Source organism: Petromyzon marinus, chromosome 68, assembly GCF_048934315.1.
Source record: "Petromyzon marinus isolate PM22_M1 ecotype Great Lakes invasive population chromosome 68, UKy_Petmar_22M1.pri1.0, whole genome shotgun sequence".
Taxonomy (NCBI): domain Eukaryota; kingdom Metazoa; phylum Chordata; class Hyperoartia; order Petromyzontiformes; family Petromyzontidae; genus Petromyzon; species Petromyzon marinus.
The window spans coordinates 7011634-7038793 of record NC_133734.1 but is presented as its reverse complement, the minus strand read 5'-3'; the positions used below and the strand labels follow the sequence as shown (position 1 = coordinate 7038793).

The following is a 27160-nucleotide window of genomic DNA, read 5'->3' as shown; positions in this document are numbered from 1 at the left end:
AGAAACCAAACGCCATGTCTCGGACCGCATTCGTGAACATAAAGTAGACCTTAAACACGGTAGGACCAACACCTCGGCCGTAGCAGATCATTGTTCTAATTCAGTAGGCTCACATGCCATTGACTTTTCCAAGACGGAGGTTCTTTGTAAACCATCTGGCTTCCATGAGAGATTCGTTCATGAGGCTATCCACATATACAAGCACAGAGACAATTTCAACCGAGAAGATGGATTCTATCTTAGCAATCATTGGAAAGATTTGATAAACCATTTCAGTTCTTAATTGATTGTTCACGCTTATAGTGGCTTTCAGACAGCATACATTATAAAAAATTTCGTCTCCCCCCTCCTCTTTTCAAAAAAAATATAGATGGACTAGTCCTGGGCAAACTGCCAAATCGCTGCGCGTGACGCCAACGTTTTTTATAAATAAATAAATGTGCCGTTTAAAAATACATTTATGCAAACCAACACACCTGATGATGACCGTTTGAGTTATGGTCGAAACGTCGTGAGAATTTTTTATTGTTTTATATATATTTTGTTATTTTGTTGTTTCTCTTCAACGTGACTTTACCGAAAAAACTAAGAATATGAATTACTGCAGTCACGAAAGCTTTAAATCAAAATTTAATCGCCTCTACGGGGAGGGTTTTCACATAACTTTAAGATCCTTCAACAAACTCCGGGATAAGAAAGCTCAGCTGATCGAGTCTCTCACCTTCCTGAAGAGATGCCGCGACTCTGGGGTAATACCAATCACATTTACACTGACCTCTGCTGCTGTAACTTCTTCTAATGCGAAACGAATTATTTTCAAAACTAGCTTAGCTCTTATCTCAGAAAAAATCAGACTTATACGCACAGAACTAGATCAGTTAGACAAGACACTCTACAAATCACACTTATCATTGACGGCAATAATGTCCACATCGGATTGGGAACATGTAGACAATATGACTGCCTCTTCAGCTGCTACTATGTCGACCAAATGTAAGGAAAACCTGATTTCCAAATTTAACCTCCTCTTCAACAAAAGACCGGACCCACACACCAAAAAGTTAGACGTTAATAAAGTCGTAATTAATCGCAGTAACAGTTCTATTTCCGATGGTCTGAAATCCGTTTTAGCTAAAGGTCTAAACTTTGCAGTCACACCTAAACACATACCAGTTAATGATATAATTGCCCAAGTAGACGTTGCTCTCAGGGGCCTGGGTCACATCGCTGCAGACGTAGCAAGATCTTAAATCGCTGCAACCCTCAAAAACGCTAAGATGCCAGCTAGCAACCTCAGCAAAGATGAGCGTTTTGAATTATATAAATTAAAAAAGAGGAATGATATTGTAGTCCTCTCAGCTGACAAAGGCAATGCTACTGTCATCATGGATAAAATAGAATACAACAACAAAATTAAAGAATTACTCGACGATGGTAGTTATACAAAAATAAAAAGAGATCCCACCAACAGCCTCGTCACACAAACCAACAAAATAATTTCTGATTCAACCGCATTAATTGATCAATCTAAACAGTTTTCGTTGAAACCTTCTGCTGCCAGGCCACCAAGATTATACGGCTTACCAAAAATACATAAAGTTGATACACCTCTTCGTCCCATAGTCTCTACTATCAGCTCCCCCACCTACAAACTAGCTCGTTTTTTGTCTGAAATCCTGCGTCCTTTCACTGGAAAGACCACCTCTGCGGTACAAAATTCTACTCACCTGGTATCGACAATCAAGGGTATTTCCCTGTCCCCAGACGACCTGCTTGTCAGTTTTGATGTAGTTTCCTTATTCACCAAGGTTCCTGTACCTAACACCATTGCAATCATTGAAGACTTGGTTCATCAAGGACTAAACACTGAGGTACCCCCCCTGGTGAGACACTGTTTAACCAATACATACTTCACTTGGAATGGAACTTTCTACAAACAAACTGAGGGCACCCCAATGGGCTCCCCCCTCTCTCCAGTTATAGCTAACATTTTCATGGAGAAATTTGAGACTGACGCCATCCAGACTGCCACTCTGCGCCCAACCTTATGGAAGAGGTACGTGGATGACACTTTTGTCATCTGGCCACATGGCCGGCCTGCTCTAGACCAATTCTTCGACCACATCAATTCCATACACCCAGCCATCAGATTTACCATGGAAGTCGAAATAGATGGCAAGATACCTTTTTTGGATGTCCTAATTAAAAAGAGACCTGATGGTTCAATGAGCCACTCTGTCTACAGGAAAGCTACCCATACGGATGCTTATCTGAAACCGGATTCCCACCACCATCCATCACAGAAGAATTCTCTCATCAAGACTCTGTATCATAGAGCCCAATGCATATCCGACCAGGAACACATAAGCAGTGAACTCAAGCACGTACACCAAGCTCTTAGGGCTAATGGTTACTCCGACTATACAATCCGCAAAGCTATCACTCAAACCATGAAGAAGAACCCTCTTGAGGAGCCTTTCAAAACCATCACTTTACCCTACATTGCTGGGATCACAAAAAAGATCTCCAAAATCTTGAATAAACACAAGATCCAGGTCCGTTTCAACACATTACATAAAATCCGTGATCTGGTTCCGTCTGTAAAAGATGTGATTCCGGACATACAATACCCTGGTGTCTACAAACTAAGTTGCCTCTGTGGTAGTAGTTACATTGGAGAAACCAAACGCCATGTCTCGGACCGCATTCGTGAACATAAAGCAGACCTTAAACACGGTAGGACCAACACCTCGGCCGTAGCAGATCATTGTTCTAATTCAGTAGGCTCACATGCCATTGACTTTTCCAAGACGGAGGTTCTTTGTAAACCATCTGGCTTCCATGAGAGATTCGTTCATGAGGCTATCCACATATACAAGCACAGAGACAATTTCAACCGAGAAGATGGATTCTATCTTAGCAATCATTGGAAAGATTTGATAAACCATTTCAGTTCTTAATTGATTGTTCACGCTTATAGTGGCTTTCAGACAGCATACATTATAAAAAATTTCGTCTCCCCCCTCCTCTTTTAAAAAAAAAATAGATGGACTAGTCCTGGGCAAACTGCCAAATCGCTGCGCGTGACGCCAACGTTTTTTATAAATAAATAAATGTGCCGTTTAAAAATACATTTATGCAAACCAACACACCTGATGATGACCGTTTGAGTTATGGTCGAAACGTCGTGAGAATTTTTTATTGTTTTATATATATTTTGTTATTTTGTTGTTTCTCTTTAACGTGACTTTACCGAAAAAACTAAGAATATGAATTACTGCAGTCACGAAAGCTTTAAATCAAAATTTAATATATGCATTGTCTTTGAAACTGATTGGTCCGCATTTATATTCTTGGTTCTTTCGGTAAAATCACGAAGATATAATTTTTTTGAAAAATATTTAATTGATGAAAAGATGCCATTGGTCGACTGAGATGACTGCCCCCCCCCCCCCACAGTTTGTACACACACACAGTGTACACATACACAGTTTGTACACACAGTTTGTACACACACACAGTGTACACATACACAGTGTACACACACACAGTGTTCACACACACAGTGTACACATATACAGTGTACACACACAGTGTTCACACAGTTTGTACACACACAGTGTACACATACACAGTGTACACACACACAGTGTACACACAGTTTGTACACACACACAGTGTACACATACACACAGTGTACACACACACAGTGTACACACACACACAGTGTACACACACACAGTGTACACACAGTGTACACACACACAGTGTGTACACACACAGTTTGTACACACACAGTTTGTACACATACACAGTGTACACACACAGTGTACACATACACAGTGTACACATACACAGTGTACACACACACACAGTGTTCACACAGTTTGTACACACACAGTGTACACATACACAGTGTACACACACAAAACGTTGGCGTCACGCGCACACAGTGTGTGTACACACACAGTTTGTACACACACAGTTTGTACACACACACAGTGTACACAGTTTGTACAAACACACATAGTGTACACACACACAGTGTACAAAGTTTGTACACAGTTTGTACACACACACAGTGTACACACACACAATGTGTACACACATTGTGTACACACACAGTTTGTACACACACAATAATGTCCACGTTATTGTTGCTGAGCTCACGCACCCAAGGGGTCTCTGTTCAAGGGAGGGAGCAACGGAAAATTAATCTAAATCAACTGAAACTCCAACCCCGCTCTGTGACGTCACCACTCAGCGCCCTGAGCGTGACGTCACCTCTGCCTGGGTCGCTGCCGTTTTCTGTTCAAGTACAATCCTTATTTGGGCAAGGCAACGCCCAGTGACTGGCGGCTCATTAACATAATGTCTTCGTGAAAGCCGTCGCAACGGGTTCAGCACCCACGCCCCATCGCTCTACATATTGGCCGGGCTCATTAACATAATATATTCACGCACGGAGCCGTTCATTGTGGGAGGGGAGTGTTATCGTACCTCACAAGTGACGTCATGTCACTTGCTGCCGCGTGAGGTCGCGAGATAACAGGAAGCTGCTGCTCCGCCCGTGCACTGAAATCGAGGTGAGAAATTTTCATCGCGGCTGTGGTGGTGGTGGTTGTTGTTTACCGAGGTAGAACCTCGCTCTCTCTCGTAGGGATGTCAATTGAGTAGCAGCAAGCATGGAAGCGATGTCCCGGTTGGAATTTTACAACGAGGGGCCTAACCTCCTGCCCTCGCCTGATCGCGTTTGTTTCAATTATCTCGCTTAATTTTAATTTGTCTTCACCTGGCTCGCCACTTTGTACTTTGTTTTACTTTAAATATTCACACAATTTTTATTTTTTTACCAGGGCAAGCCCGCTTGAGCTGCTATACCGCTCTTGTTTCCAGAAGCGACCTGCCCACAACAACAACACCAGGTGAGGCTTGTCAACAGCGTCGTGGTGTTCAATCTAGACGCGTGGCGGTGTTCACTCTATACAGGTGGAGGGGAAACCGGGGGATCCGGAGGGACACCCACGCGACCACGGGGAGAGAGAGAGAGACACGCAGCCTCGGCTGTGTTTATTGATCCTCAATTAATTACTTGGTGGAGAGAGGAAGCATTAATACTGAGCAGGTGAAGGTGGCCAGGCGTGGGTCTGGACACACCACCACCTGTGAACCATGCCAGTGTGTGACAGTGGTGGAGCCAGTGGGGGTGGGGTGGCACGTGCCCCCCCAACGATCCGATCGAAATCCCTAATTTCCATTGGATTATTGGGGCTACCCGGCTTCGCCCGGGACTTGGATTGTTGTCTTGGATTAATTTCATATTCCCTCATTTCACTGAAAAACCCTGGTAAAAAATTATGCTTGCATGAAAGAAAAAAGCCGAAACAAATCAATTCACCTAAATCGGATGTTTTAACTGAAGGAAATTTAACCTTAACCCACTTCTACGTAAGGTCGATTTTGGCCACTCGGGAGCATAAGCTGTGAAAATGTCATGACGCCAGAGTTGGAGAGTTTTTGCTGCTTCACGCAAATAAATAGATGTAATTTCTGCTTTATATTTAAGATAGCAGTTCTACCCGTTCTTCGCACGGAGGATATGTATTGAAACTCCGAGAAACCAATGGCTTCATCGGCCAGGAGCGAAGCGCCACTTAAAATCTTCTGGCACGCTGTGAACAGCTCTAGAAGTACGGCGCAACTCAGATGTGTTGCGGGTTGACGCCAGACACTTCATGGTCATTTCTCCCCCCCCCCCCCCCCCCAAAATACAAGTCTATTTTTATACTTTTTACATTGTGTACAGTATGGAACCTGCCCACATGCCAAACTTCAAGTGTGTAGCATGTTAGGTAGTATGCTAAACATTTCGAACAGACACACATTCACAAATTTCCCTTTTATATATAGACTAATGGTACGTACCCGGTGTTGCCCGGGTGAAAAAGGCAGACACACACGTGGACTTACACACAGACATCAACCCACACACACAGAAACACATCGACTTAGACGCACAAACACATATGGTTAAACCCAAGATGGATCGTTAGCAGGCCAGCCTAAATGTTTCTAACCGGCGAAGATGTTCCATTAGAGGGGTGCACGTTTCGCAAGTGTAGAGAAGGGATGGAATTACCGTGGCCGAGAAGACCTGGAGCTTCATGCGGAGCGAGAGACCAGGTAGCTTCCACACAGCGTAACGCAGCCGATGAAAAGATAATGGCGCTCGACTGATTTTGCGTGAGACCTCTCCTCGTAAACCGGAGCCGGTCATGAGCACACTGGCCAGGTATGGGAATCTCTCCAATCTCTCCACAACTGCTGCATCACCAATTATGAGTTATGGGGGTGGATTGTCCGATGGTACAAAATACCCAGGCAGGTGCTTAGTTTTGGTGGGGCTGATGGTAAGTCCCCACCTCTTAGTGGCAAGCTCCAGGTTCAGCAGCAGTGCCCGCTGGCAGATCACGGGGCAGACCCAGGTGCCATGGTTCGACTGACAGATGACTGAGATGACTGGCTGATGCACCACCTGTGCCCCCTACTGTGCCAACTTGCTGTGCTTTAGCCACCCGGCGCTCCGCTTGTTGTTGTGATCGTCGCTTATCCGCCCTCCTTTGTTGTTGGAGGGTGACTGCTTCCAACTGCCCAGTAGCGTCCTTCATGAGCCTCCTCCACAGAGGCCGATCTTGACACCACTGGTACCAGTCATCGGCAAGTCCACTCAGCTCCACGTCCTCCTGTACCACGTCACTCCATCTCTTCTCTAGCCCGTGCCACGCCTGTTTAGCCCCCTCGATCCGGCCGAACAAAAGCTGTTTAAGCATGCGGTGGCTGGGCATGCGGGCTACATGACCCAGCCAACGCAGCCTTGCCTGCCGGAGGAGCTCACCGATGGGACTTTGCCCAGATCTTTCAAGGATTTGTGAGCTCACACAATCCAACCTGGTTAAACCCAGGATGGATCGTAGTCAGGCCAGCCTAAACATTTCTAACCGGAGAAGATGTTCCATTAGGGGGTTCCACGTTTCCAAGCATAGAGAAGGGAGGGAATTACTGTGGCCGAGAAGACCTGAAGCTTCGTGCGGAGCGACAGACCAGGTTGCTTGCAGACGGCGTTGCGCAACCGATGAAAAGATATTGCCCCTTGACTGATTTGGAGTGAGACCTCTGCTGTTAAACCGGAGCCAGTCATGAGCACACTGCCCAGATATGGGAAACTCTCCACTCTCTCCACAACTGCCCCATCACCGTTTGGGAGTTGTGGGGGTGGAGTGTCCGATGGTAGAAAATACCCAGGCAGGTGCTTAGTTTTGGTGGGGCTGATGGTAAGGCCCCACCTCTTAGTGGCACGCTCCAGTTTAAGCAGAAGTGTCTCCAACGCCTCTGAATGAGCAGCAATTACCAAATCATTGGCATACATAATGTGGTTGACCAATAGGGAGCCATCCCTTGACCGTACCTGGGCATCGATCAGCCTCCCATTGTACCAAATGGAAATTCCCCCGGTACAGCTACTGACTGCTTCACGAACTACGTGGTCAAAATAGATGTTAAATAATGTGGGAGCCAGAGGACATCCCTGTCGCACCCCAAGGTGTACAGGAAATGGCTCTGACTCCCGGCCACGTAGTTTTACCCGGGCCCGCTCACCATCATGAATGTCCTTAATGATCGTGAGCAGAGGGTCAGGGACTCCGAAAGCACGAAGAACAACCCAGAGCCCAGGCCTACTGATGGTATCATAGGCCTTGACCAGGTCAATAAAGCAGAGATGTAGGTCTTGTTGGAATTCCCTACACCTCTGCTGTAGCAGGCAGACAGAAAATATGGCATCCGTGCAAGACCGCCCTTTCCTGAAACCGCATTGGGGCTCCGCAAGCCTCTCCTCAGCGTGTATAGCAAGGTGCTGTTGAATAATCCTTGCCAGGACCTTTCCCGGCACACTGAGGAGTGAGATGCCCCTGTAGTTGTTAGTCTGTGCAGTCCTCCTTCTTAAAGAGGGGGACCACCAGGGCATCCTTCCAATCCTGCGGAACCCATCCCACGGTCCAGCCTGTTGTTATGATGTCATGTAGGGCAGTCTGTGCACAAACGCCACCCTCAGCATTTCGCTTGGGAGATCATCTCTGCCCGGTGCCTTTCCTGGTCTCAGACTCTGGATCGCCTTCAGTACTTCCTCAACAGATGACACCTCAGCCAGCCACTCACAGGGGGTGATTTCTTCTAATATTTGAGGCACCATAGCATCAGCAGGGCAATCCCCACTTTGTGCCACGATGTTTTCCTGGCTGAGGGATTTTCCCTCCCCCAGGACCTCACAGAAATGCTCAGCAAATCTGCAAACCTGTTCCTGGGGGTCGGAGATTGGATCGCCGTGTTCCCCCCTAATGATGGTAATGGCTGTGGTGCTGCAGGTTACTTTTTTTATGTAGTTAAATAGGGATTTGTTATCGCGGGCCACTGAGGCAGACTCCATCTCCTCAGCAACCCGCGACCACCACCCATCCTTGCAGTGCCTCATGGCTCTCCGAACCTCCGAGCGAAGGCTGCGGTAAGCCTCCTCATTCTCTGACGTGGGATGCTGTAGCTGATGGACTGACATGCACACTTGGACTGACACACACACAAACACTTCGACTTACACACACATCGGGCGTTGTCTGTTCGAAAAATACAGACACACACGTAGACTTAAACACGTGTGTGTCTTTGAGAAGCACACACATATGGGCTCAAACACATACACATCAACGTGTACAGCAATCCCCGATGATGGCACAGCTATCAGTATCGCAGTACTACGTATGAGTAAATAGTGTGACGTGAGCAATCGAAACAATAGAAATGCATTGAAGAAATAAGCAAAAATAAGTGTAAATTAACGCAGGTAACAGATTGTAGACTGGCATACACTCATAATGCCCAAAAGGAAAATTAGCAGTGTAGATAATAGTGCCAGTGCACTGACGTTAATTAATAAGCAGGCAGCAGGCAACAGCACAGACTGGCAGTAGACGGTCGCAGCGTCATGAAAGCACAGCAAAAGGGAATATTTAGCAACCTAATAATTAAAAATTTGTTTTGTGCACACAAACATTATTATTGTAATATCTGCCAACGTATTTGTTTAATAATAGTAAACAATACTACAATAATGCTATCTAAGCGCTGTAATAATATTAATATCTATTCTAGATTTAAAGCTTTCGTGACTGCAAGGATCCATACTCTTTGGTTCTATTCGGTAAAGTCATGTAACAAACAACACATACCACATACCAGTAGATGATATCATCTCTCAGGTCGATGTAGCCCTCAAAGGCGTAGGACACATCCAAGCAGACGTTGCGAGAGCTGAAATAGCCACTATTCTTAAGAATGCTAAGAAACCCATTAGTAACATCAGCAAAAATGAACGCTATGAACTCGCGAATTTAAAAAACAGAAGAAATATAGTCATCCTCTCAGCCGATAAAGGCAACGCTATTGTAATTATGGATAAAGATTCATACAACAACAAATCCAGAATCTGCTCAACGATGGAAGTTACTCAAAAATAAAAAATGACCCTACTAATAGCCTCGCGATAAAAACCAACAAGACCATCACAAGTTCGACCTCCCTAATCGACCCAACTAAACGTCCCTCCCTAAAACCTTCTGCTGCAAGACCCCCTAGATTCTATCGTCTTCCCAAGATTCATAAAGAAGGCACCCCACTACGACCCATCGTATCCACGATCAACTCCCCTACCTATAGACTAGCCCGTTTTCTGTCAGATACCTTGCTTCCTTTCACTGGCAAGACCGCCTCAACAGTACTTAACTCAGCCCAATTGGTCTCTATGGTCAAAGACGTATTGTCCCCTGACGATATCCTTGTCAGCTTCGATGTGGTCTCTTTGTTCACCAAGGTCCCAGTACCTGATACCATTGAAATAATTGAAAATTTGGTCCAACATGGACTAGACCCCGATACACCTGCACTGGTTAGGCACTGCCTCAACAATACCTACTTTACTTGGAATGGCTCCTTCTACAAACAAAATGAGGGTACCCCCATGGGATCCCCCTTGTCACCAGTGATAGCCAATATTTTCATGGAGAAATTTGAATCAGACGCCATCCAGACTTCCACCCTCAGACCTTCCCTGTGAAAGAGATATGTAGACGACACTCGTCATTTGGCCACATGGCCTCCCGGCTTTGAACCTTTTCCTAGACCACATTAATTCTAGACACCCCACCATCAAATTCACCATGGAAGTGGAGAAAGATGGCAAGCTGCCATTCTTGGATGTTCTGTTTGAGAGGAGACCTGATGGCTCATTGGGATATTCTGTCTACAGGAAACCCACCCACACAGATTCCTACTTGAAACCTGATTCCCACCACCACCCGATGCAAAATAATTCTCTCATCAAAACGTTGACCCACAGGGCTCATTGCATTTCGGACCAACACCACCTGACCAGTGAATTAAAACATGTACATCTGGCCCTAAAAAGGAATGGATACTCTGACCGTACCATCCGCCAAGCTGTCTCTCCCTCCATACAGAAACAACCACTTGATACTCCGATCAAAACCATCACACTACCATATATAGCAGGCGTTACTAAAAAGATCTCCAAAATCCTAAACAAACACAAGATCCTGGTCCGGTTCAATACAGTACACAAAATCCGTGACCTGATCCCTTCCGTGAAGGATGTCATTCCTGACTCACAGTACCCCGGAGTTTACAAATTGATCTGCACCTGTGGTGACTGCTATATCGGGGAGATGAAACGACATGTCTCTGACCGAATCCGCGAGCACAAATCAGATTTGAAACACGGCAGAACGAATTCTTCTGCCGTAGCTGATCACTGTTACAACACTGGGTGATCACGATATAATTTTCTCCGATACCAAGGTTCTTTGCAAACCCACGGGTTTTTATCAGAGATTTGTTCACGAGGCAATTCAGATTTACAAACACAGACACAATTTCAACCGAGAGGATGGTTTCAAATTAAGCAACCATTGGAAAGATGTTCTGAATCAAACCAAACATTAAACTAATTTTCAATGGTACAGTATATTTTTTAAGTAGTGGTATCCCAAACCTTCGCAACTGCTTAAATTCCCCCTTTTCACACCATCAATATGTGGGCTCCCCCCCTCTCCCCCTCGCCTGTCTGCACATGCTCCCCCCCAGTACATCGTCCTTCATTCTAAGTCCGCCTATGAAATGCTAATTTTTATGCTAATTCCTTTGTCAGGGCGCTCTGCTTCCTCTCACACAGCTTAGATGTCGCGGTCTGAGCTTCACTGTGTGCACTCCAGTGCTGTCCTCTGGACAGTCTGATCCCTTCACTCACTCCACTCATTCCACTCACTCACTCCACCTATTCACTCCACTCACTCACGCCACTCACTCCTCTCACTCACTCCACTCACTCACTCAACTCACTCACTCCACTCACTCACTCCACTCACTCACTCCACTCACTCCACTCACTCACTCCACTCACTCACTCCACTCACTCACTCCACTCACTCCACTCACTCACTCTACTCCCCCCCCCCCCCCCCCCGCTGCTGGTCCGTCATGGTCCCCACCAGCTCCTGGTCCATCAATTAAGCAACCATTGGAAAGATGTTCTGAATCACACCAAACATTAAGCTAATTTTCAATGTTACAGTATATTTTTTAAGCAGTGGTATCCCAAACTTTCGCAGCTGCTTAAATTCCCTTTTCACACCATCAATATGTGGGCTCCCCCCTCTCCCCCTCGCCTGTCTGCACATGCTCCCCAGTACATCGTCCTTCATTCTAAGTCCGCCAATGAAATGCTAACTTTTATGCTAATTCCTTTGTCAGGGCGCTCGGCTTCTTCTCACACAGCTTAGAGGTCGCGGTCTGACCTTGACTGTGTGCACTCCAGCGCTGTCCTCTGGACAGTCTGATCCCTTCACTCACTCCACTCATTCCACTCACTCACTCCACTCACTCACTCCACTCACTCCACTCACTCACTCCACTCACTCCACTCACTCACTCCACTCACTCACTCCACTCACTCCACTCACTCACTCCACTCACTCACTCCACTCACTCCACTCACTCACTCCACTCACTCACTCTACTCCCCCCCCCCCCCCCTGCTGCTGGTCCGTTATGGTCCCCACCCGCTCCTGGTCCATCATGGCCCATACACCTCCTATATATATCGTGCTCATTTCTATACTAATTCATTTGTCAAGCGCTTTGCTTTCTCCCACACAGCTTAAAGGATGCGACCTGGGCTTGGCTGTTTTCACTCCAACGCTGTCCTCATGACAGCACGATCCCTTCACCTGATGAAGGCCACTTGTGTTGTGGCCGAAACGTCGTGAATTTTTTATTTTTATTTTTTTGTTGTTTGTTACGTGACTTTACCAAATAGAACCAAAGAGTATGAATATTAATATCTAGCAGTAATTGATTTAAAGCTTTTGTGACTGCAGGGATTCATATTCTTGGTTCTTTCGGTAAAGTCACATAGAAGGGAAACAAAATATTATTTTTAAATATGATTTTGTTTCCCTTCTACGTGACTTTACCGAAAGAACCAAGAATAAAATATTAATTTAAAATATTTTATTGTTTCCCTTCAACTTGACTTTACCGAAAGAACCAAGAATATGTAATTTCTGCTTTATATTTAAGATAGCAGTTGTACCCGTTATTCGCACGGATATGTATTGACACTCCGAGAAGCCAATTGCTTCATCGGCCAGGAGCAAAGCGCAATACCTAAAATCTCCCGGCACGCCGTTAACAGCTCTAGAACTACGGCGCGCGAAGAGCCATACGTTAGGGGTAAGCATTGCAGAGCGCTTAACTCAGGTGTGTTGTGGGTTGACGCCACTCACTTCATGGTCATTTTCTCACCCCCCCCCCCCCCCCCCAATACAAAAGTCTATTGTTATACTTTTATCATTGTGTACAGTATTGAACCTTCCCACATGCCAAATTTCAAGTGTGTAGCATGTTGGGAAGTATGCTAAGCATTTCGAACAGAGACACGTATCCACAAATTTCCCTTTTATATGCATAAATTGGAATTTTCCAGAACCCCCCACTGCCACCGTGTGGCATATTATTACGTGCCAGGGACTCTATGAGATAATAGGACAACAGTCCGAGTCCATAATTGGCAATAAGTAACGGAAAAGCAGTTACAAGCGCCTCGCAGAATTGTGCGCAGTTGTGTATACAGTACACGACTTCCCTGAAGGCAAACACCTTCAACGAGCGCAATGCCGATCACACGCGTCAAATACAAAGCAAGGGACAAGTCCTTACTCACTAACAACTCCTTACTAACTCCTTACTAACAACTCATATAATTTTTAATTGCTGGAGGTGTTGCCCCCCCTACCTGAAAATCCTGGCTCTGCCTCTGAGTGTGTGACAGTGTCAATTTTTTATTTGCAGTAAAGTCTATTAACTCTATTGAGCACGGAGGTTATATTTAAACAGTAGTTTTTTGTTTTCCTCTGGAACTCTTTGTAAGAATGGAGTCAGGAAGTTATCACAGCACACGTGCAGCTGAAGTCAGATCTGTTCATCCCAGCATTCAAGGAAATCTGTGCCTGGCTTCACACCTCTAAGTTGTTATTGAACATTAATTTATGCATTTGTGCATAACATAAATAGTATTATTTTCAACACCCTTTGCTATGTCTGCTGAATTTAGCTTTCATAGATATTCCTTTTGAAGCCAGACAGCCGAAATTGTGTGCTTGGAGTTTTGGGTTAACATTCATTTTGAAGATGCTAGGGCTTCCAGGCACGTTTGTGACAATTTGACATCTCATTGTGTGCTATAACAGCCCGTGTGATGAATTTGGGACACTTTTTCACTACGTCATGAATATATGAATACGTATAGACGTGTAAGTCACGTGTGACTGTCTATATATGCATTCCTCTGTGCATCGATACTGACGTGTAGATGGTGTGGATATTCTTTGTTTCTGTCTGCAGCTGTCACTTCCTCTGCAGAATTGGTCTGATGGAGAAAAGGCACTCGGCGCAGCTCGGTACGACATGGCAACAATGGGACCAGCGTGCAAACAACACGGATCATCCTGTAAATTTCACACGGCACCAGAGAACTCACACAGGAGAGAAACCCATCAAGTGCACTGTGTGTGACAAGGCATTTGCATGGCCATCAGCTCTAAAGACCCACCAGAGAACTCACACAGGAGAGAAACCCTTCAAGTGCACTGTGTGTGACAAGGCATTTGCATGGCCATCAGCTCTAAAGACCCACCAGAGAACTCACACAGGAGAGAAACCCTTCAAGTGCACTGTGTGTGACAATGCATTTGCATGGCCATCAGCTCTTCAGGCCCACCAGATAACTCACACAGGAGAGAAACCCTTCAAGTGCACTGTGTGGGAAGGCATTTTCACAGTCATCTGCTCTTGAAAAACACCAGAGAACACACACGGGAGAGAAACCCTTCAAGTGCAGTGTGTGTGGGAAGGCGTTTGCACGTTCATCTGCTCTTGTAGAACACCAGAGAACACACACGGGAGAGAAACCCTTCAAGTGCAGTGTGTGTGGGAGGGCGTTTGCACAGTCATCTGCTCTTGTAGAACACCAGAGAAGACACACGGGAGAGAAACCCTTCAAGTGCAGTGTGTGTGGGAAGGCGTTTGCACGTTCATCTGATCTTGGAGCACACCAGAGAACACACACGGGAGAGAAACCCTTCAAGTGCAGTGTGTGTGGGAAGGCGTTTGCACATTCATCTCTTCTTGTAGCACACCAGAGAGCACACTCGGGAGAGAAACCCTTCAGGTGCACTCCGTGCGGGAAGGCGTTTTCACTTTCACCAAATCTTCAAAGACACCAGAGAACACACAAGCATCGGAAGATCCACAAGGAGTGGAGTCTGAAATCAGCTTGTGAAAGTCAAAGTGCCGCAATGAGCCCATCCCTCCTGAAACAAGAACCGGAAGAAAATCCCAGCTTGGACACTTTTAAAGGTATCGAGGTGAAATATGAAGAGGTGAAGGTGAAATGTGAAGATGAAGATTCAACTCCAAAATTGGACCTTCACATCGATGGAGGCAATGTGAAGCAGGAGGAGAATTCTCACTGTGAGGCAGAGCAAGGCAACTCCCAGCAGTTGGTGGAAGTGGAGGTGTGGGTGGACTTCCTCCGAGACAATACAAAGTCAAATGGAGACCCGGTAGATGTGTAAACTTGGGACGATGTCGCGCCAATAGATGCACTTTTGTCACAGGCCTTGAATGACAAGAATGTGAAGTTGAACTCAATTCCTAGGTGCAACCTGCAGGTAAGAGCGGCCAGTCTTTGTGGACCTGTTGGTTGCGTGGATCTCTAACCAGGAGCGAGAACAAATAAGCTCCCAAGCATTTACTGTCATAACTGCATTTATATGGTGCTTGCTTAATCGCCTCAGCAATTCGGAGTTTTGTATCGTATCTCGTCGCAAACACTCGAAGAGCACCCCCAAGTAGCAGCTGCCCCTGTGTAGCAAAAAGGTGGTGGCCCTGCACCGGCCTGCATGTGGACAAGAGCCTGTCAGCAGGGGGTGATGGTTGATGTGGCATCTCAGTTGTGGAGTTTGTGGGTAATGTTTAGAATTTGCTACATTTTGACCGAGACGGCAGCATGCAATGGCCTACTTATTTAAAATGGCATAGTATGTTGTGCATACACTGTTAAGCAGACGGTGCATATTTTTTAAAAAATATTCTTGTTAATACGATATAATTAAATTTTGTTAAAATGACTCCATAATTTAGAATGAATACTTGTCTGATTGTGTGTGTACATGTAACATTTTGTCAAACATTGAATAAGTGATGTTAGGACAAAGTGTGTGTTTTGGAAGTAACCTGTACAGATAACTCGGGTGAGACCCGTTGCGCTTGTGATACAGGTCAAAGGGTATTTTTGTGTTTTCAGCAAGCGTCTGCCTCTGGAGCAACTCATTGTCTTTGAAATGGGGAGCACACTCGGATCATTCATCAGTTACAAGGCATACCACTCAAAAGTTACACGTATAGGAGGTACATTCTCTACAACACGCATTATAATCTTGTATTACGTGTTGACGTAGATTTTGTCTAACTAGGACTAGAAATGCTCCTTGCTGATTAACGTCTGGATGTCTGTAACCATGGGTTAAAGCAAGCCTGGCTGCTCTTGACACACTGTACACCCATAAGGGTCCACAGGTGGCTTGCACTGAATCAATGATGCACTTCCAGAAGGCTGTGTTATAGTTTGTGTAAAACATTCCTTTGTTTTCTGGAGAGATCGATAAATGAAAGATGTCATGTCTGCTGATCTGCTTCATAGCAAGGAGGTAATTGTAAGAGCACGTAAAATGCATTCTTAGTACAGATTTCTATTCGGTTACAAGGCAGAGCACATCTAGTAGATACATTCTCCACAACAACACTAATTATAATTTAGCATGACATCTTATATTTGGCTAACTAGGACAGGAAATGGTCCTTGCTGATTAACGTCTGGATGTTCACAACCATGGGTTGAAGCAAGCCGGACCGCCTGCGGCACCCCTCACAACCATTTACGGCCTTTGGCCAGGAAAGTCACGAAAACAATTGCACAAGAACGACGCATTCACGCAACCTCCTGATGCTCCGTTTTTAAGTTTTCAAATGAAACAACCTTGAATTGTATTATGCTTTGAATTAGATCATTGTATTTCTTCATTAAAAGTTTATCATTTTACATCTAGAAGACTTAATTGAAAACGACATTTCGTGTGCATTTTCTCTCGTCGTTAAGTAGATGGCCTTGCCGGGGATTCGATTCGATGCGGACTTTCACCTGGTTGGGATCGCGGGATCAAGATAAGGCGACACAGCTGAGCTGGCTGTGCGAGAAGACCGCCGTCTGCAGATCGATTCCAACGTGATCGAACGTCTGTCCGTGCGCCTCCGTCGTTCATGCAGGGGGCGTGTAGGTGTACATCGCCCCCTGTATGAAAATGACGAAAAGTGCAGCGTTCGTTACAGATAGATGAAGTTGTACGCTTATTTAAAAGTATAGCTAGTGGGTTTTCAAAGTGGGGTTTCAAAGTACCTTCGTCTTACAGAAATCAAATTCGCGCGTACCCACCCCATTAAAACAATGCTTAACTGAGCAGGGCGAGCCATGGGGGGGGGGGGGGGGCACCTTATCTATGTCACGTGCCATAGCTCACGTGACTTCTGCCGCGACAATGTCTGGAATTTTTTTGCCTGAGGACGACCGCTCGTGTTGCGATCGAAACGTAATTTTTTTATTTTTTTCTTGTCTGCTGATCTTGTTGATATCTGTGTACAACGATACCTCACATTGCTTACACATACACACCTCAGTGAAATAAATAGAAACTAGAACGACTTCCGGGGATGGGCAAAGATCGAGGAATCTCTTTCAATGGGGCGAGTTAAGTGTGTTCGATTCAACATCTCTCTATCCGTCTGTGTATCTGTTCGCCTCTGTGTGTCTCTCTCTGCCTGTGTCTGTCTTTGTCGTATATATCTGTCTCTGTTCCTCTTGTCTGTGTCTGTCCGCCTGTCTTGTCTGTGTGTGTCTATCAGCGTCTGTCCAACCGTAGTCAACGACTGTCAGTAGCAGCAGGCGCCTGGACAGAATGTTGGGGCAAGTGCTGTTAGTGAGCACCTAACACAGACAAAGATCCCCCGTATAGCATGGACAGACTGTAGGGGCAAGTGCTGTTAGTGGGCACCTAGGACAAAGATCCCCCATATAGCCTGGACAGAATGTTGGGGCAAGTGCTGTTAGCGAGCATCTATTAAGGGTGGGACGGCACACGAGGGGGTAGGTGGCCAGGACCACGCCTGGCGGCCTTTGTCTCCCTATTGGCGATGTTTACACACCGCACCGGGTACTCGTTTGAGGCTGAGTCGACGTAGGAGAGGTCGTTTCATAAAATCGTCACCGGTGTTGGCCACGAGCGGGAATTGAACTCGGCTGGTGGGGTGCGGAGCGCAGCGCTCACCACGACACTGCCGCTCCCCTTCTGTCAACAAACTTGCACTCTGACCCCGCTCTCTGACGTCATCACTCAGCATGACGTCATCGGCGTCAAACCTTAGGGGGGGTGTGCCTCGCTAGTGACGTTTTGTCACCAAGGTATTCACCCGACCACCGGTCTCTTGAGCGTGACGTCACCTCCGCCCGGTGACTGGCGGCACATTAACATAATGCATTCGTAAACTCGCGAGTTTATTCCGACGGGTTCGGCACCCACGCCACATCCCTCGACATGGGATTTTTGCACAGCGTTGGTGTACGGTGCCTTTTTTCTGGAAAACTTTGCAGTTTTTCCTGGATCTTTCTGTTTGTGCATAGTCACTATAAGATGTTTTCTTGTTCATGTTTTTTGTTTGTTGCGGTTGCACCCGATTCAAGAGCCGAATGGCTCACAGTGCTATACCAAATAAATAAAATTGAAAAAACTGACATATGGGCCGGGCTCATTAACATTATTGCTTTACGTACGGAGCCGCTCATTGTGGGAGGGGGAGTGTTATCGTACCTCACAAGTGACGTCATGTCAGCTGCTGCCGCGTGACGTCGCGAGGTAACAGGAAGCTGCTGCTCCGCCCGTGCACTGAAATCCGAGGTGAGAAATTCTTATCGCGGTTGTGGTGATTGTGGTTGTGGTGGTTGTTGTTTACCGAGGTGGAGCCTCGCTCTTTCTCTCGCTCGTAGGGATGTCAATTGAGTAGCAGCGAGCATGGAAGCGATGTCTCGGTTGGAACTTTACAACGCGGGGCCTTGCCTCCTGCCCTCGCCTGATCGCGTTTGCTTCAATTGATCGCGTTTGCTTCAATTATCTCGCCACTTTGTAACTTTGTTTTACTTTAAATATTCACACAATTTTTTATTTTTTTTTACCAGGCCAAGCCCGCTTGAGCTGCTTTACCGCTCTTGTTTTCAGAAGCGACCTGCCCACAACAACAACACCAGGTGAGGCTTGTCAACAGCGTGGCGGTGTTCACTCTCTACATGTGGAGGGGAAACTGAGGGATCCGGAGGGAAATCCACGCGACCACGAGGGGAGAGAGATACGCAGCCTTGGCTGTGTTGATTGATCCTCAATTACTTGGTGGATTGAGGAAGCATTAATACTGGTAGGAACCTCCTGGTTATACCTGCCCACAGGGGATTATTGTGGCCGTCCGTCGTGCATCCAAAAATGGGAGGGGTGGGGCTGGGTTGATAGGGGAGGGTGGGGAGGGTGGTGCTGGGTGGTGAGGGTGGTGCTGGTTTAGGAGGTGCTGGGTGGGGAGGGGCTGGGTGGGGGGTGGGGAGGGTGGGGAGGGGTGGGGCTGGGTGGGGAGTGGCTGATCACCCCGTGGTGCCCTTATAAAACTCAACGTTTAACCTACTCACGCCGGCTTGTGCCCGCCCTCACAGTCGGGCAAATTTGCGGAATACACCACGCCGCCGTTAACTCTGGCCATTGACCAAGCAACCCAACGTTCCTATCATCTCCCTTCGCAGGAATGTGTTACTGAGCAGGTGACGGTGGCCAGGCGTGGGTCTGGACACACCACCACCTGTGCACCATGCCAGTGCGTGACAGTGGCGGAGCCAGTGGGGGTGGGGTGGCTTGTGCCTCCCCAACGACCCGATCGAAATCCCTAATTTCAATAGGATCATTGGGATTTATTAGTAACTAGCTTCACTATCCGGCTTCGCCCGGGATTTGGATTGTTGTCTTGGATTAATTTCATATTCCCTTATTTCACTGAAAAACACTGAAAAAATTTGATGCTTGCAAGAATGAAAAAAGCCGAAACAAATGAATTTAACTAAATCGGATGTTTTCACTGAAGGAAATTCAACCTTAACCCCGTAAGGTCGATTTTGGCCACTCGGGAAGGGAATGACGTTGCAAGCTGAAAATAGTCGCGTTCACTTAGAAATTCCAGACAGCATAAGCTGTGGAATTTTCATGACCCCAGGGCTCAGAGTTGGAGAGTTTTTGCTGCTTCACACAAACAAACATGTCATTTCTGATTTAAAGCTTTCGTGACTGCAGGGATTCATATTCTTGGTTCTTTCGGTAAAGTCACGTAGAAGGGAAACAATAAAATATTATTTTAAAATATTATTTTATTGTTTCCCTTCTACGTGACTTTACCGAAAGAACCAAGGATATGTCATTTCTGCTTTGTATTTAAGATAGAAGTTGCACCCGTTATTCGCACAGATATCTATTGAAACTCCGAGAAGCCAATGGCTTCATCAGCCAGGAGCGAAGCGCCACCTAAAATCTCTCGGCACGCCGTTAACAGCTCTAGAAGTACGGCGCGCGAAGAGCCATACGATATTTGTAAGCATTGCAGAGCGCTTAACTAAGGTGTGTTGTGGGTTGACGCCACTCAGTTCATGGTCATTTCCCCCCCCCAAATACAAAAGTATTTTTATACGTTTTGCATTGTGTAGAGTATGGAACCTACCCACATGCCAAATTTCAAGTGTGTAGCATGTTGGGAAGTATGCTAAACATTTCGAACAGACACACGTATCCACAAATTTCCCTTTTATATACGTAAATTGGAATTTTGCGAACCCCCCACTGCCACCGTGTGGCATATTATTACGTGCCAGGGACTCTATGAGATAATAGGACAACAGTCCAAGTCCATAATTGGCAATAAGTAACGGCAAAGCAGTTACAAGCGACTCGCAGAATTGTGCCCAGTTGCGGATACAGTACACGACTTCCCTGAAGGCAAACACCTTCAGCGAGTGCAATGCCGATCACACGCGTCGAATACAAAGCAAGGGACAAGCCCTTACTAACAACTCCTTACTAACAACTGCTATCATTTTTCATTGCTGGAGGGGTTGCCCCACCTGAAAATCCTGGCTCTGCCTCTGAGTGTGTAACAGTGTCAAGTTTAAATTTCGATTGAAAGCTTTCGTGACTGCAAGGATTCATCTTCTTTGGTTCTTTCGGTAAAGTCACGTAGAATGAGAATAAAATAATAAATTGATCAAATAAAATAACTTGAAGTGTCAACGTGAAGTGTCAAGTTTGTATTTGTAGTCAAGTCTATTAACTCTATCTTGATTTGAAGCTTTCATGACTGCAGGAATCCATACTCTTTGGTTCTTTCGGTAAAGTCACGTAGGTAGAAAATAAAATAAAAAACGTTTTGGGCGCAACACAAGCGCCCATCCCACCTGATAATGGACGCTTGTGTTGCGCCTGAAACGTTGTGATTTATTTTATTTTATACCTTCGTGACTTTACAGAAAGAACCAAAGAGTATCTATTAACTCTATTTAGCACGGAGGTGAAATCTAAAGAGTAGTTTATATTTTTTTTCCTCTGGAACTCTTTAAGAATGGAGTCAGGAAGTTATCACAGCACACGTGCAGCTGAAGTCAGATCTGTTCATCCCAGCATTCAAGGAAATCTGAGCCTGGCTTCACACCTCTAAGTTGCGATTGAACATTAATTTATGCATTTCTGCATAACACAAATAGTATTATTTTCAACGCCCTTTGCTATGTCAGCTGAATTTAGCTTTTATAAATATTCCTTTTTTAGCCAGACAGCCGAAATTGTGTGCTCGGAGTTCTGGGTTAACATTCATTTTCAAGATACTAGGGCTTCCAGGCATATTTGTGACAATTTGCCCTTTCATTGTGTGCAATCACAGCCCACGTGATGAATTTGGGACACTTTTTCACTACATCATGAATATATTAATAAGTATAGACGTGTAAGTCACGTGTGACTGTGTATATGCATTACCCTGTGCCTCGATACTGACGTGTAGATGGTGTGGATATATTTTTTTTGTCTGCAGCTGTCGCTTCCTCTGCAGAATTGGTCTGATGGAGCAAAGGCACTCGGTGCAGCTCGGTGCAAAAAGTCAACAATGGGACCAGCGTGCAAACAGCATGGATCATACTGGAAATTTGACACAGCACCAGAGAACTCACACAGGGGAGAAACCTTTCAAGTGCACTGTGTGTGACAAGGCATTTGCATTGCCATCAGCTCTTCAGGCCCACCAGAGAAGACACACAGGAGAGAAACCTTTCAAGTGCAATGTGTGTGACAAGGCATTTTCATGGCCATCAGCGCTTCAGGCTCACCAGAGAACACACACAGGAGAGAAACCTTTCAAGTGCACTGTGTGTGACAAGGCATTTGCATTGCCATCAGCTCTTCAGGCCCATCAGAGAACACACACGGGAGAGAAACCTTTCAAGTGCACTGTGTGTGACAAGGCATTTGCATGGCCATCAGTCCTTCAGGCCCACCAGAGAACACACATGGGAGAGAAACCTTTCAAGTGCAGTGTGTGTGGGAAGGCATTTTCAAAGTCAACTGTTCTTAAAAAGCACCAGAGAACACACACAGGAGAGAAACCCTTCAAGTGCACTCTGTGCGATAAGGCTTTTTCAGATTCATACAATCTTGTAATTCACCAGAGAACTCACACGGGAGAGAAACCTTTCAAGTGCAGTGTGTGTGGGAAGCCGTTTGCACATTCATCTACACTTGTAATACACCAGAGAACACACACAGGAGAGAAACCCTTCAAGTGCAGTGTGTGTGGCAAGGCGTTTGCACATTCATCGCATCTTGTAGCACACCAGAGAACACACACGGGAGAGAAACCCTTCATGTGCACTGTGTGTGGGAAGGGGGTTGCACATTCATCTTCTCTTATAGCACACCAGAGAACACACACGGGAGAGAAACCCTTCATGTGCAGTGTGTGTGGGAAGGCATTTGCACATGCATCTCCTTTTGCAGCACACCAGAGAACACACACGGGAGAGAAACCCTTCAAGTGCAGTGTGTGTGGGAAGGCGTATGCACAGTCGTCTGCTCTTGTAGCACACCAGAGAACACACACGGGAGAAAAACCCTTCAGGTGCACTCCATGTGGGAAGATTTTTACACTTTCATCAAATCTTAATGCCCACCATAGAACACACAAGCATCAGAAGATCCACAAGGAGTGGATTCTGAAATCAGCTTGTGAAAGTCAAAGTGGCGCAATGAGCCCATCCCTCATTAAACAAGAACAGGAAGAAAATCCCAGCTTGGACGCTTTTAAAGGTATCGAGGTGAAATATGAAGAGGTGAAGGTGAAATGTGAAGAAGTGATGGTGAAGAGCGAAGAAGTGAAGGTAAAATGTGAAAATGAAGATTCAGCTCCAAAATGGGACCTTCACATCGATGGAGGCAATGTGAAGCAGGAGGAGAATTCTGACTGCGAGGCAGAGCAAGGCAACTCCCAGCAGTTTGTGGAAGTGGAGGTGTGGGTGGACTTCCTCCGAGACAATACAAAGTCAAATGGAGACCCGGTAGATGTGTAAACCAGAGACGATGTCGCTCCAATAGATGCATCTTTGTCACAGGCCTTGAATGACAAGAATGTGAAGTTGAACACTCAATTCCTAGGTTCAACCTGCAGGGTAAGAGCGGCCAGTCTTTGTGGACCTGTGGGTTGGGTAGATCTCTCACCAGGAGCGAGAGCCAATAAGCTCCCAAGCATTCACTATGTTCTAATAATTTGCGTTTTCATGGTCCTTGCTTAATCGCCTCGGCAATTCGGAGTTTTGTATCGTATCTAGTCTCAAACACTCGAAGAGCATCCCCAAGTAGCAGCTGCCCCTGTGTGGCACAAGGTGGTGGCCCTGCGCCGGCCTGCATGTGGACAATAGCCTGTCAGCAGGGGGCAATGATTGATGTGTCATCTCAGTTATGTCATTTGTAGGTAATGTTTAGAACTTGCTAAATTTTGACTGAGACGCCAGCATGCAATGGCCTACTCGTTTTGAATGACGCAATAATATATTGTACGTACACTGTTAAGCAGAAAGTGCATACTTTTTTTTTAATTGCTTGTTAAATTAGGAGTGGATTCCTGCAGTCACGAAAGCTTCAAATCAAGATTGAACTGCCTCTACGGGGAGGGTTTCCACACATCTGTTAGAGCTTTTAACAGACTGTGAAACAAGAAGGCTCACATGATCGAGTCTCTGACCTTTCTGAAGAGATGCCACGGCCACAAGGTAATACCGATCACTTTTACTCACACTTGACATTAACAGATGAAATGTCCACATCTGATTGGAACCTTGTAGACAACCTGATTGCCTGATAACGGACGCTTGTGTTGTGTTCGAAACGTCGTGATATATTTTATTTCTACCTACGTGACTTTACCAAAAGAACCAAAGAGTATAGCTTCTTACTCTTGGGTTCTATTCGGTAAAGTCATGTAGTTAAAAAAATAAAACAAAAATCACGACGTTTTGGCCAGAACACAAGCGGCCTTCATCAGGTGAAGTGACCAGACTGTCTTGAGGACAGCGCTGGAGTGAACACAGCTAAGCTCAGACCGCGACCTTTACGCTGTGTGAGAGGAATCAAGGTGCCTTGACAAAGGAATTAGTATAAAAATTTGCATTTAATTGGTGGACTTAGCCTGATTTAAAGCTTTCGTGACTGCAGTAATTAATATTCTTAGCTCTTTCGGTAAAGTCACGTTGAAGGGAAACAATAATAGGACTTAGCATGATGAACGGTGTAGAGGGGGTGAACATGTGCAGGTCGGCGAGGGGGGGAGGTGTGAAAAGGGAAGAAAAAGGGATACTGCGAAAGTTTGGGGTACAACTACTTGAAAAAATATGCTGTACCATTGAAAATTAGTTTAATGTTTGGTTCGATTTAGAACATCTTTCCAATGGTTGCTTAATTTGAAACCATCTTCTCGGTTGAAATTGTGTCTGTGTTTGTAAATCTGAATTGCCTCGTGAATAGATCTCTGATAAAAAAAAAACCCATGGGTTTGCAAAGAACCTTGGTTCTGTACCATTGAAACGAATTTTCAATGGTACAGTATATTTTTTCAAGTAGTGGTACCCCAAACTTTCGCAGCTTCCCTTTTCTTCCCTTTTTACACCTCCCCCCCTCACCCACCTGCACATGTTCACCCCCTCTACACCGTTCATTATGCTAACCACGCCAATTAAATGCTAATTTTTATGCTAATTCCTTTGTCAAGGCACCTTGATTCCTCTAACACAGCTTAAAAGTCGCGGTCTGAGCTTAGCTGTGTTCACTCCAGCGCTGTCCTCGAGACAGTCTGGTCCCTTCACCTGATGAAGGCCGCTTGTGTTGTGGCCGAAACGTCGTGATTTTTATTTTATTTTTTTACCTACGTGACTTGACCGAATAGAACCAAAGAGTATGGATCCTTGCAGTCACGAAAGCTTAAAATCTAGAATAGTATAGCTTCTTGTTAATACGATGTAACCTGATGCAGTATATTTCAGTGCAGTAATTAAATTTTGTTCATATGCCTGTCAATAGTTTAGAATTAATACTTGTCTGATTGTGTGCGTACATGTAACATTTTGTCTATAAGGGTCAAACATTGAATAAGTGATGTTTGGACAAAGTGTGTGTTTTGGAAGTCATCTGTACAGATAACTCAGGTGAGACCTGTTGTATTTTTTGTGTTTTCAGCAAGCGTCTGCCTCTGGAGCAACTCATTGTCTTTGAAATAGGGAGCACACTCGGATAATTAATTCAGTTACAAGACATACCACTTAAAAGTTACGTATAGGAGATACATTCTTTCCAACACGAATTATAATTTTGTATTATGTGTTGACGTAGATTTTGTCGAATGAGGACTAGAAATGCACCTTGCTGATTAACGTCTGGGTGTCCGTAACCATGGGTTGAAGCAAGCCCGACTGCTGTTGAGACTGTCCACCAATAAGGATCCACAGGTGGCTTGCACTGAATCAATGATGCACTCCCAGAAGGCTGTGCTAGTTATAGTTTGTGTAAAACATTCCGTTGTTTCGTGGAGAGATCAATAAATGAAAGATGTCATGTCTGCTGATTTGCTCATTATAATTTTGCATGACGTCTTATATGTTGGCGAACTAGGACAGGAAATGGTCCTTGCTGATTAACTTCTGGATGTTCACAACCATGGGTTGAAGCAAGCCGGATCCCCTGCGGCGCCTCCGAATAACCATTTACGGCCTTGGGCCAGGAAAGTCATGAAAAAAATTGCACACAAACGACGCATTCACGCAAGCACCTGATGGTCCGTTTTGAAGTTTTAAAATGAAACAACTTTGAATAGTATTATTTCGAATTAGATAATTGTATTATCTAATCATTGTATTTCATTAAAAGCTAATCATTTTACATCTGAAAGACTACATTCAAAAAGACATTTCGTGTGAATTTTCTCTCGTCATTAAGTAGATGGCCTTGCTGGGGTTTCGGTTCGATGCGGACTTTCACCTGTTTGGGATTGCGGGATCGAGATAAGGCGACACAGAGCTGGCCGTGCCAGAAGACCGCCGTCTGCGATCGATTCCAACGTAATCGAACGTCTGTCTCTGCGCCTCCGTCGTTCGTGCAACGCCCCCTGCATGAAAACGACAAAGTGCAGCAGATAGATGAAGTGCGCTTGTAACACATTCCTGCGGAGGGAGCTGGTAGGAACGTTGGGTTGCTCGGTCAATGGCCAGGGTCAACGGCGGCGTGGTGTATTCCGCAAATATGCCCGACTGAGGGTGGGCACAAGCCGGCGTGAGTAGGTTAAACGTTGAGTTTTATAAGGGCACCACGGGGTGACCAGCCCCTCGCCACCCAGCCAGCCCCACCCCCCACCCAGCCCCACCCTCACCACCCAGCCCGTACCCACCCCTCGCCACCCAGCCCCACCCCTCCCATTTTTGGATGCACGACGGATGGACACAATAATCCCCCGTGGGCTGGTGAAACCAGGAGGTTCCTAGCAGTATAAGAGTATAGCCAGTGGGTTTTCAAAGTACCTTCGTCTTACAGAAATCAATTTCGCGTGAGCCCACCGCATTAAAACTGCTCGGCTGAGCGGGGCAAGCCACGGGGTGGGGGAGGTGGGGTGGAGAGAGTGGCACCTCCGTGGAGAGCACGGAAGCAGGGTGATGGTGGCACTGGCGGCACGGGCTGGCACGGGCACGTCCAGCACCCTTGCCTTCATTTACAATGCGGATGTCATGCCGCCACCCTCTGGCAAACGGCGGGGGCACCTTATC

General features: G+C 45.8%; 1 protein-coding gene across 3 annotated transcripts; it reads left to right on the top strand.

The window, feature by feature from the left end:
* The first annotated feature begins 4415 nt into the window (after positions 1 to 4415).
* Positions 4416 to 25958, top strand: LOC116956992 (uncharacterized). Of its 3 annotated transcripts, none has more exons than XR_012930403.1 (7): positions 4416 to 4586; positions 4857 to 4925; positions 14026 to 16092; positions 16844 to 18689; positions 18968 to 19036; positions 21898 to 23524; positions 23967 to 25958. XR_012930403.1 is itself a non-coding variant. In XM_076054874.1 (6 exons), exon 6 carries the CDS (start codon positions 21926 to 21928, stop codon positions 23423 to 23425), a length of 1500 nt encoding a protein of 499 aa, XP_075910989.1. In that variant the 5' UTR covers positions 4416 to 4586; positions 4857 to 4925; positions 14026 to 16092; positions 16844 to 18689; positions 18968 to 19036; positions 21898 to 21925; the 3' UTR covers positions 23426 to 25958. The 3 variants fall into 3 exon arrangements, 1 of the variants encoding a protein (XP_075910989.1); XR_004405068.2 differs by having other exon boundaries at positions 21898 to 24124; positions 25584 to 25958; XM_076054874.1 differs by having other exon boundaries at positions 21898 to 25958.
* The last annotated feature ends 1202 nt before the right edge of the window (positions 25959 to 27160 follow it).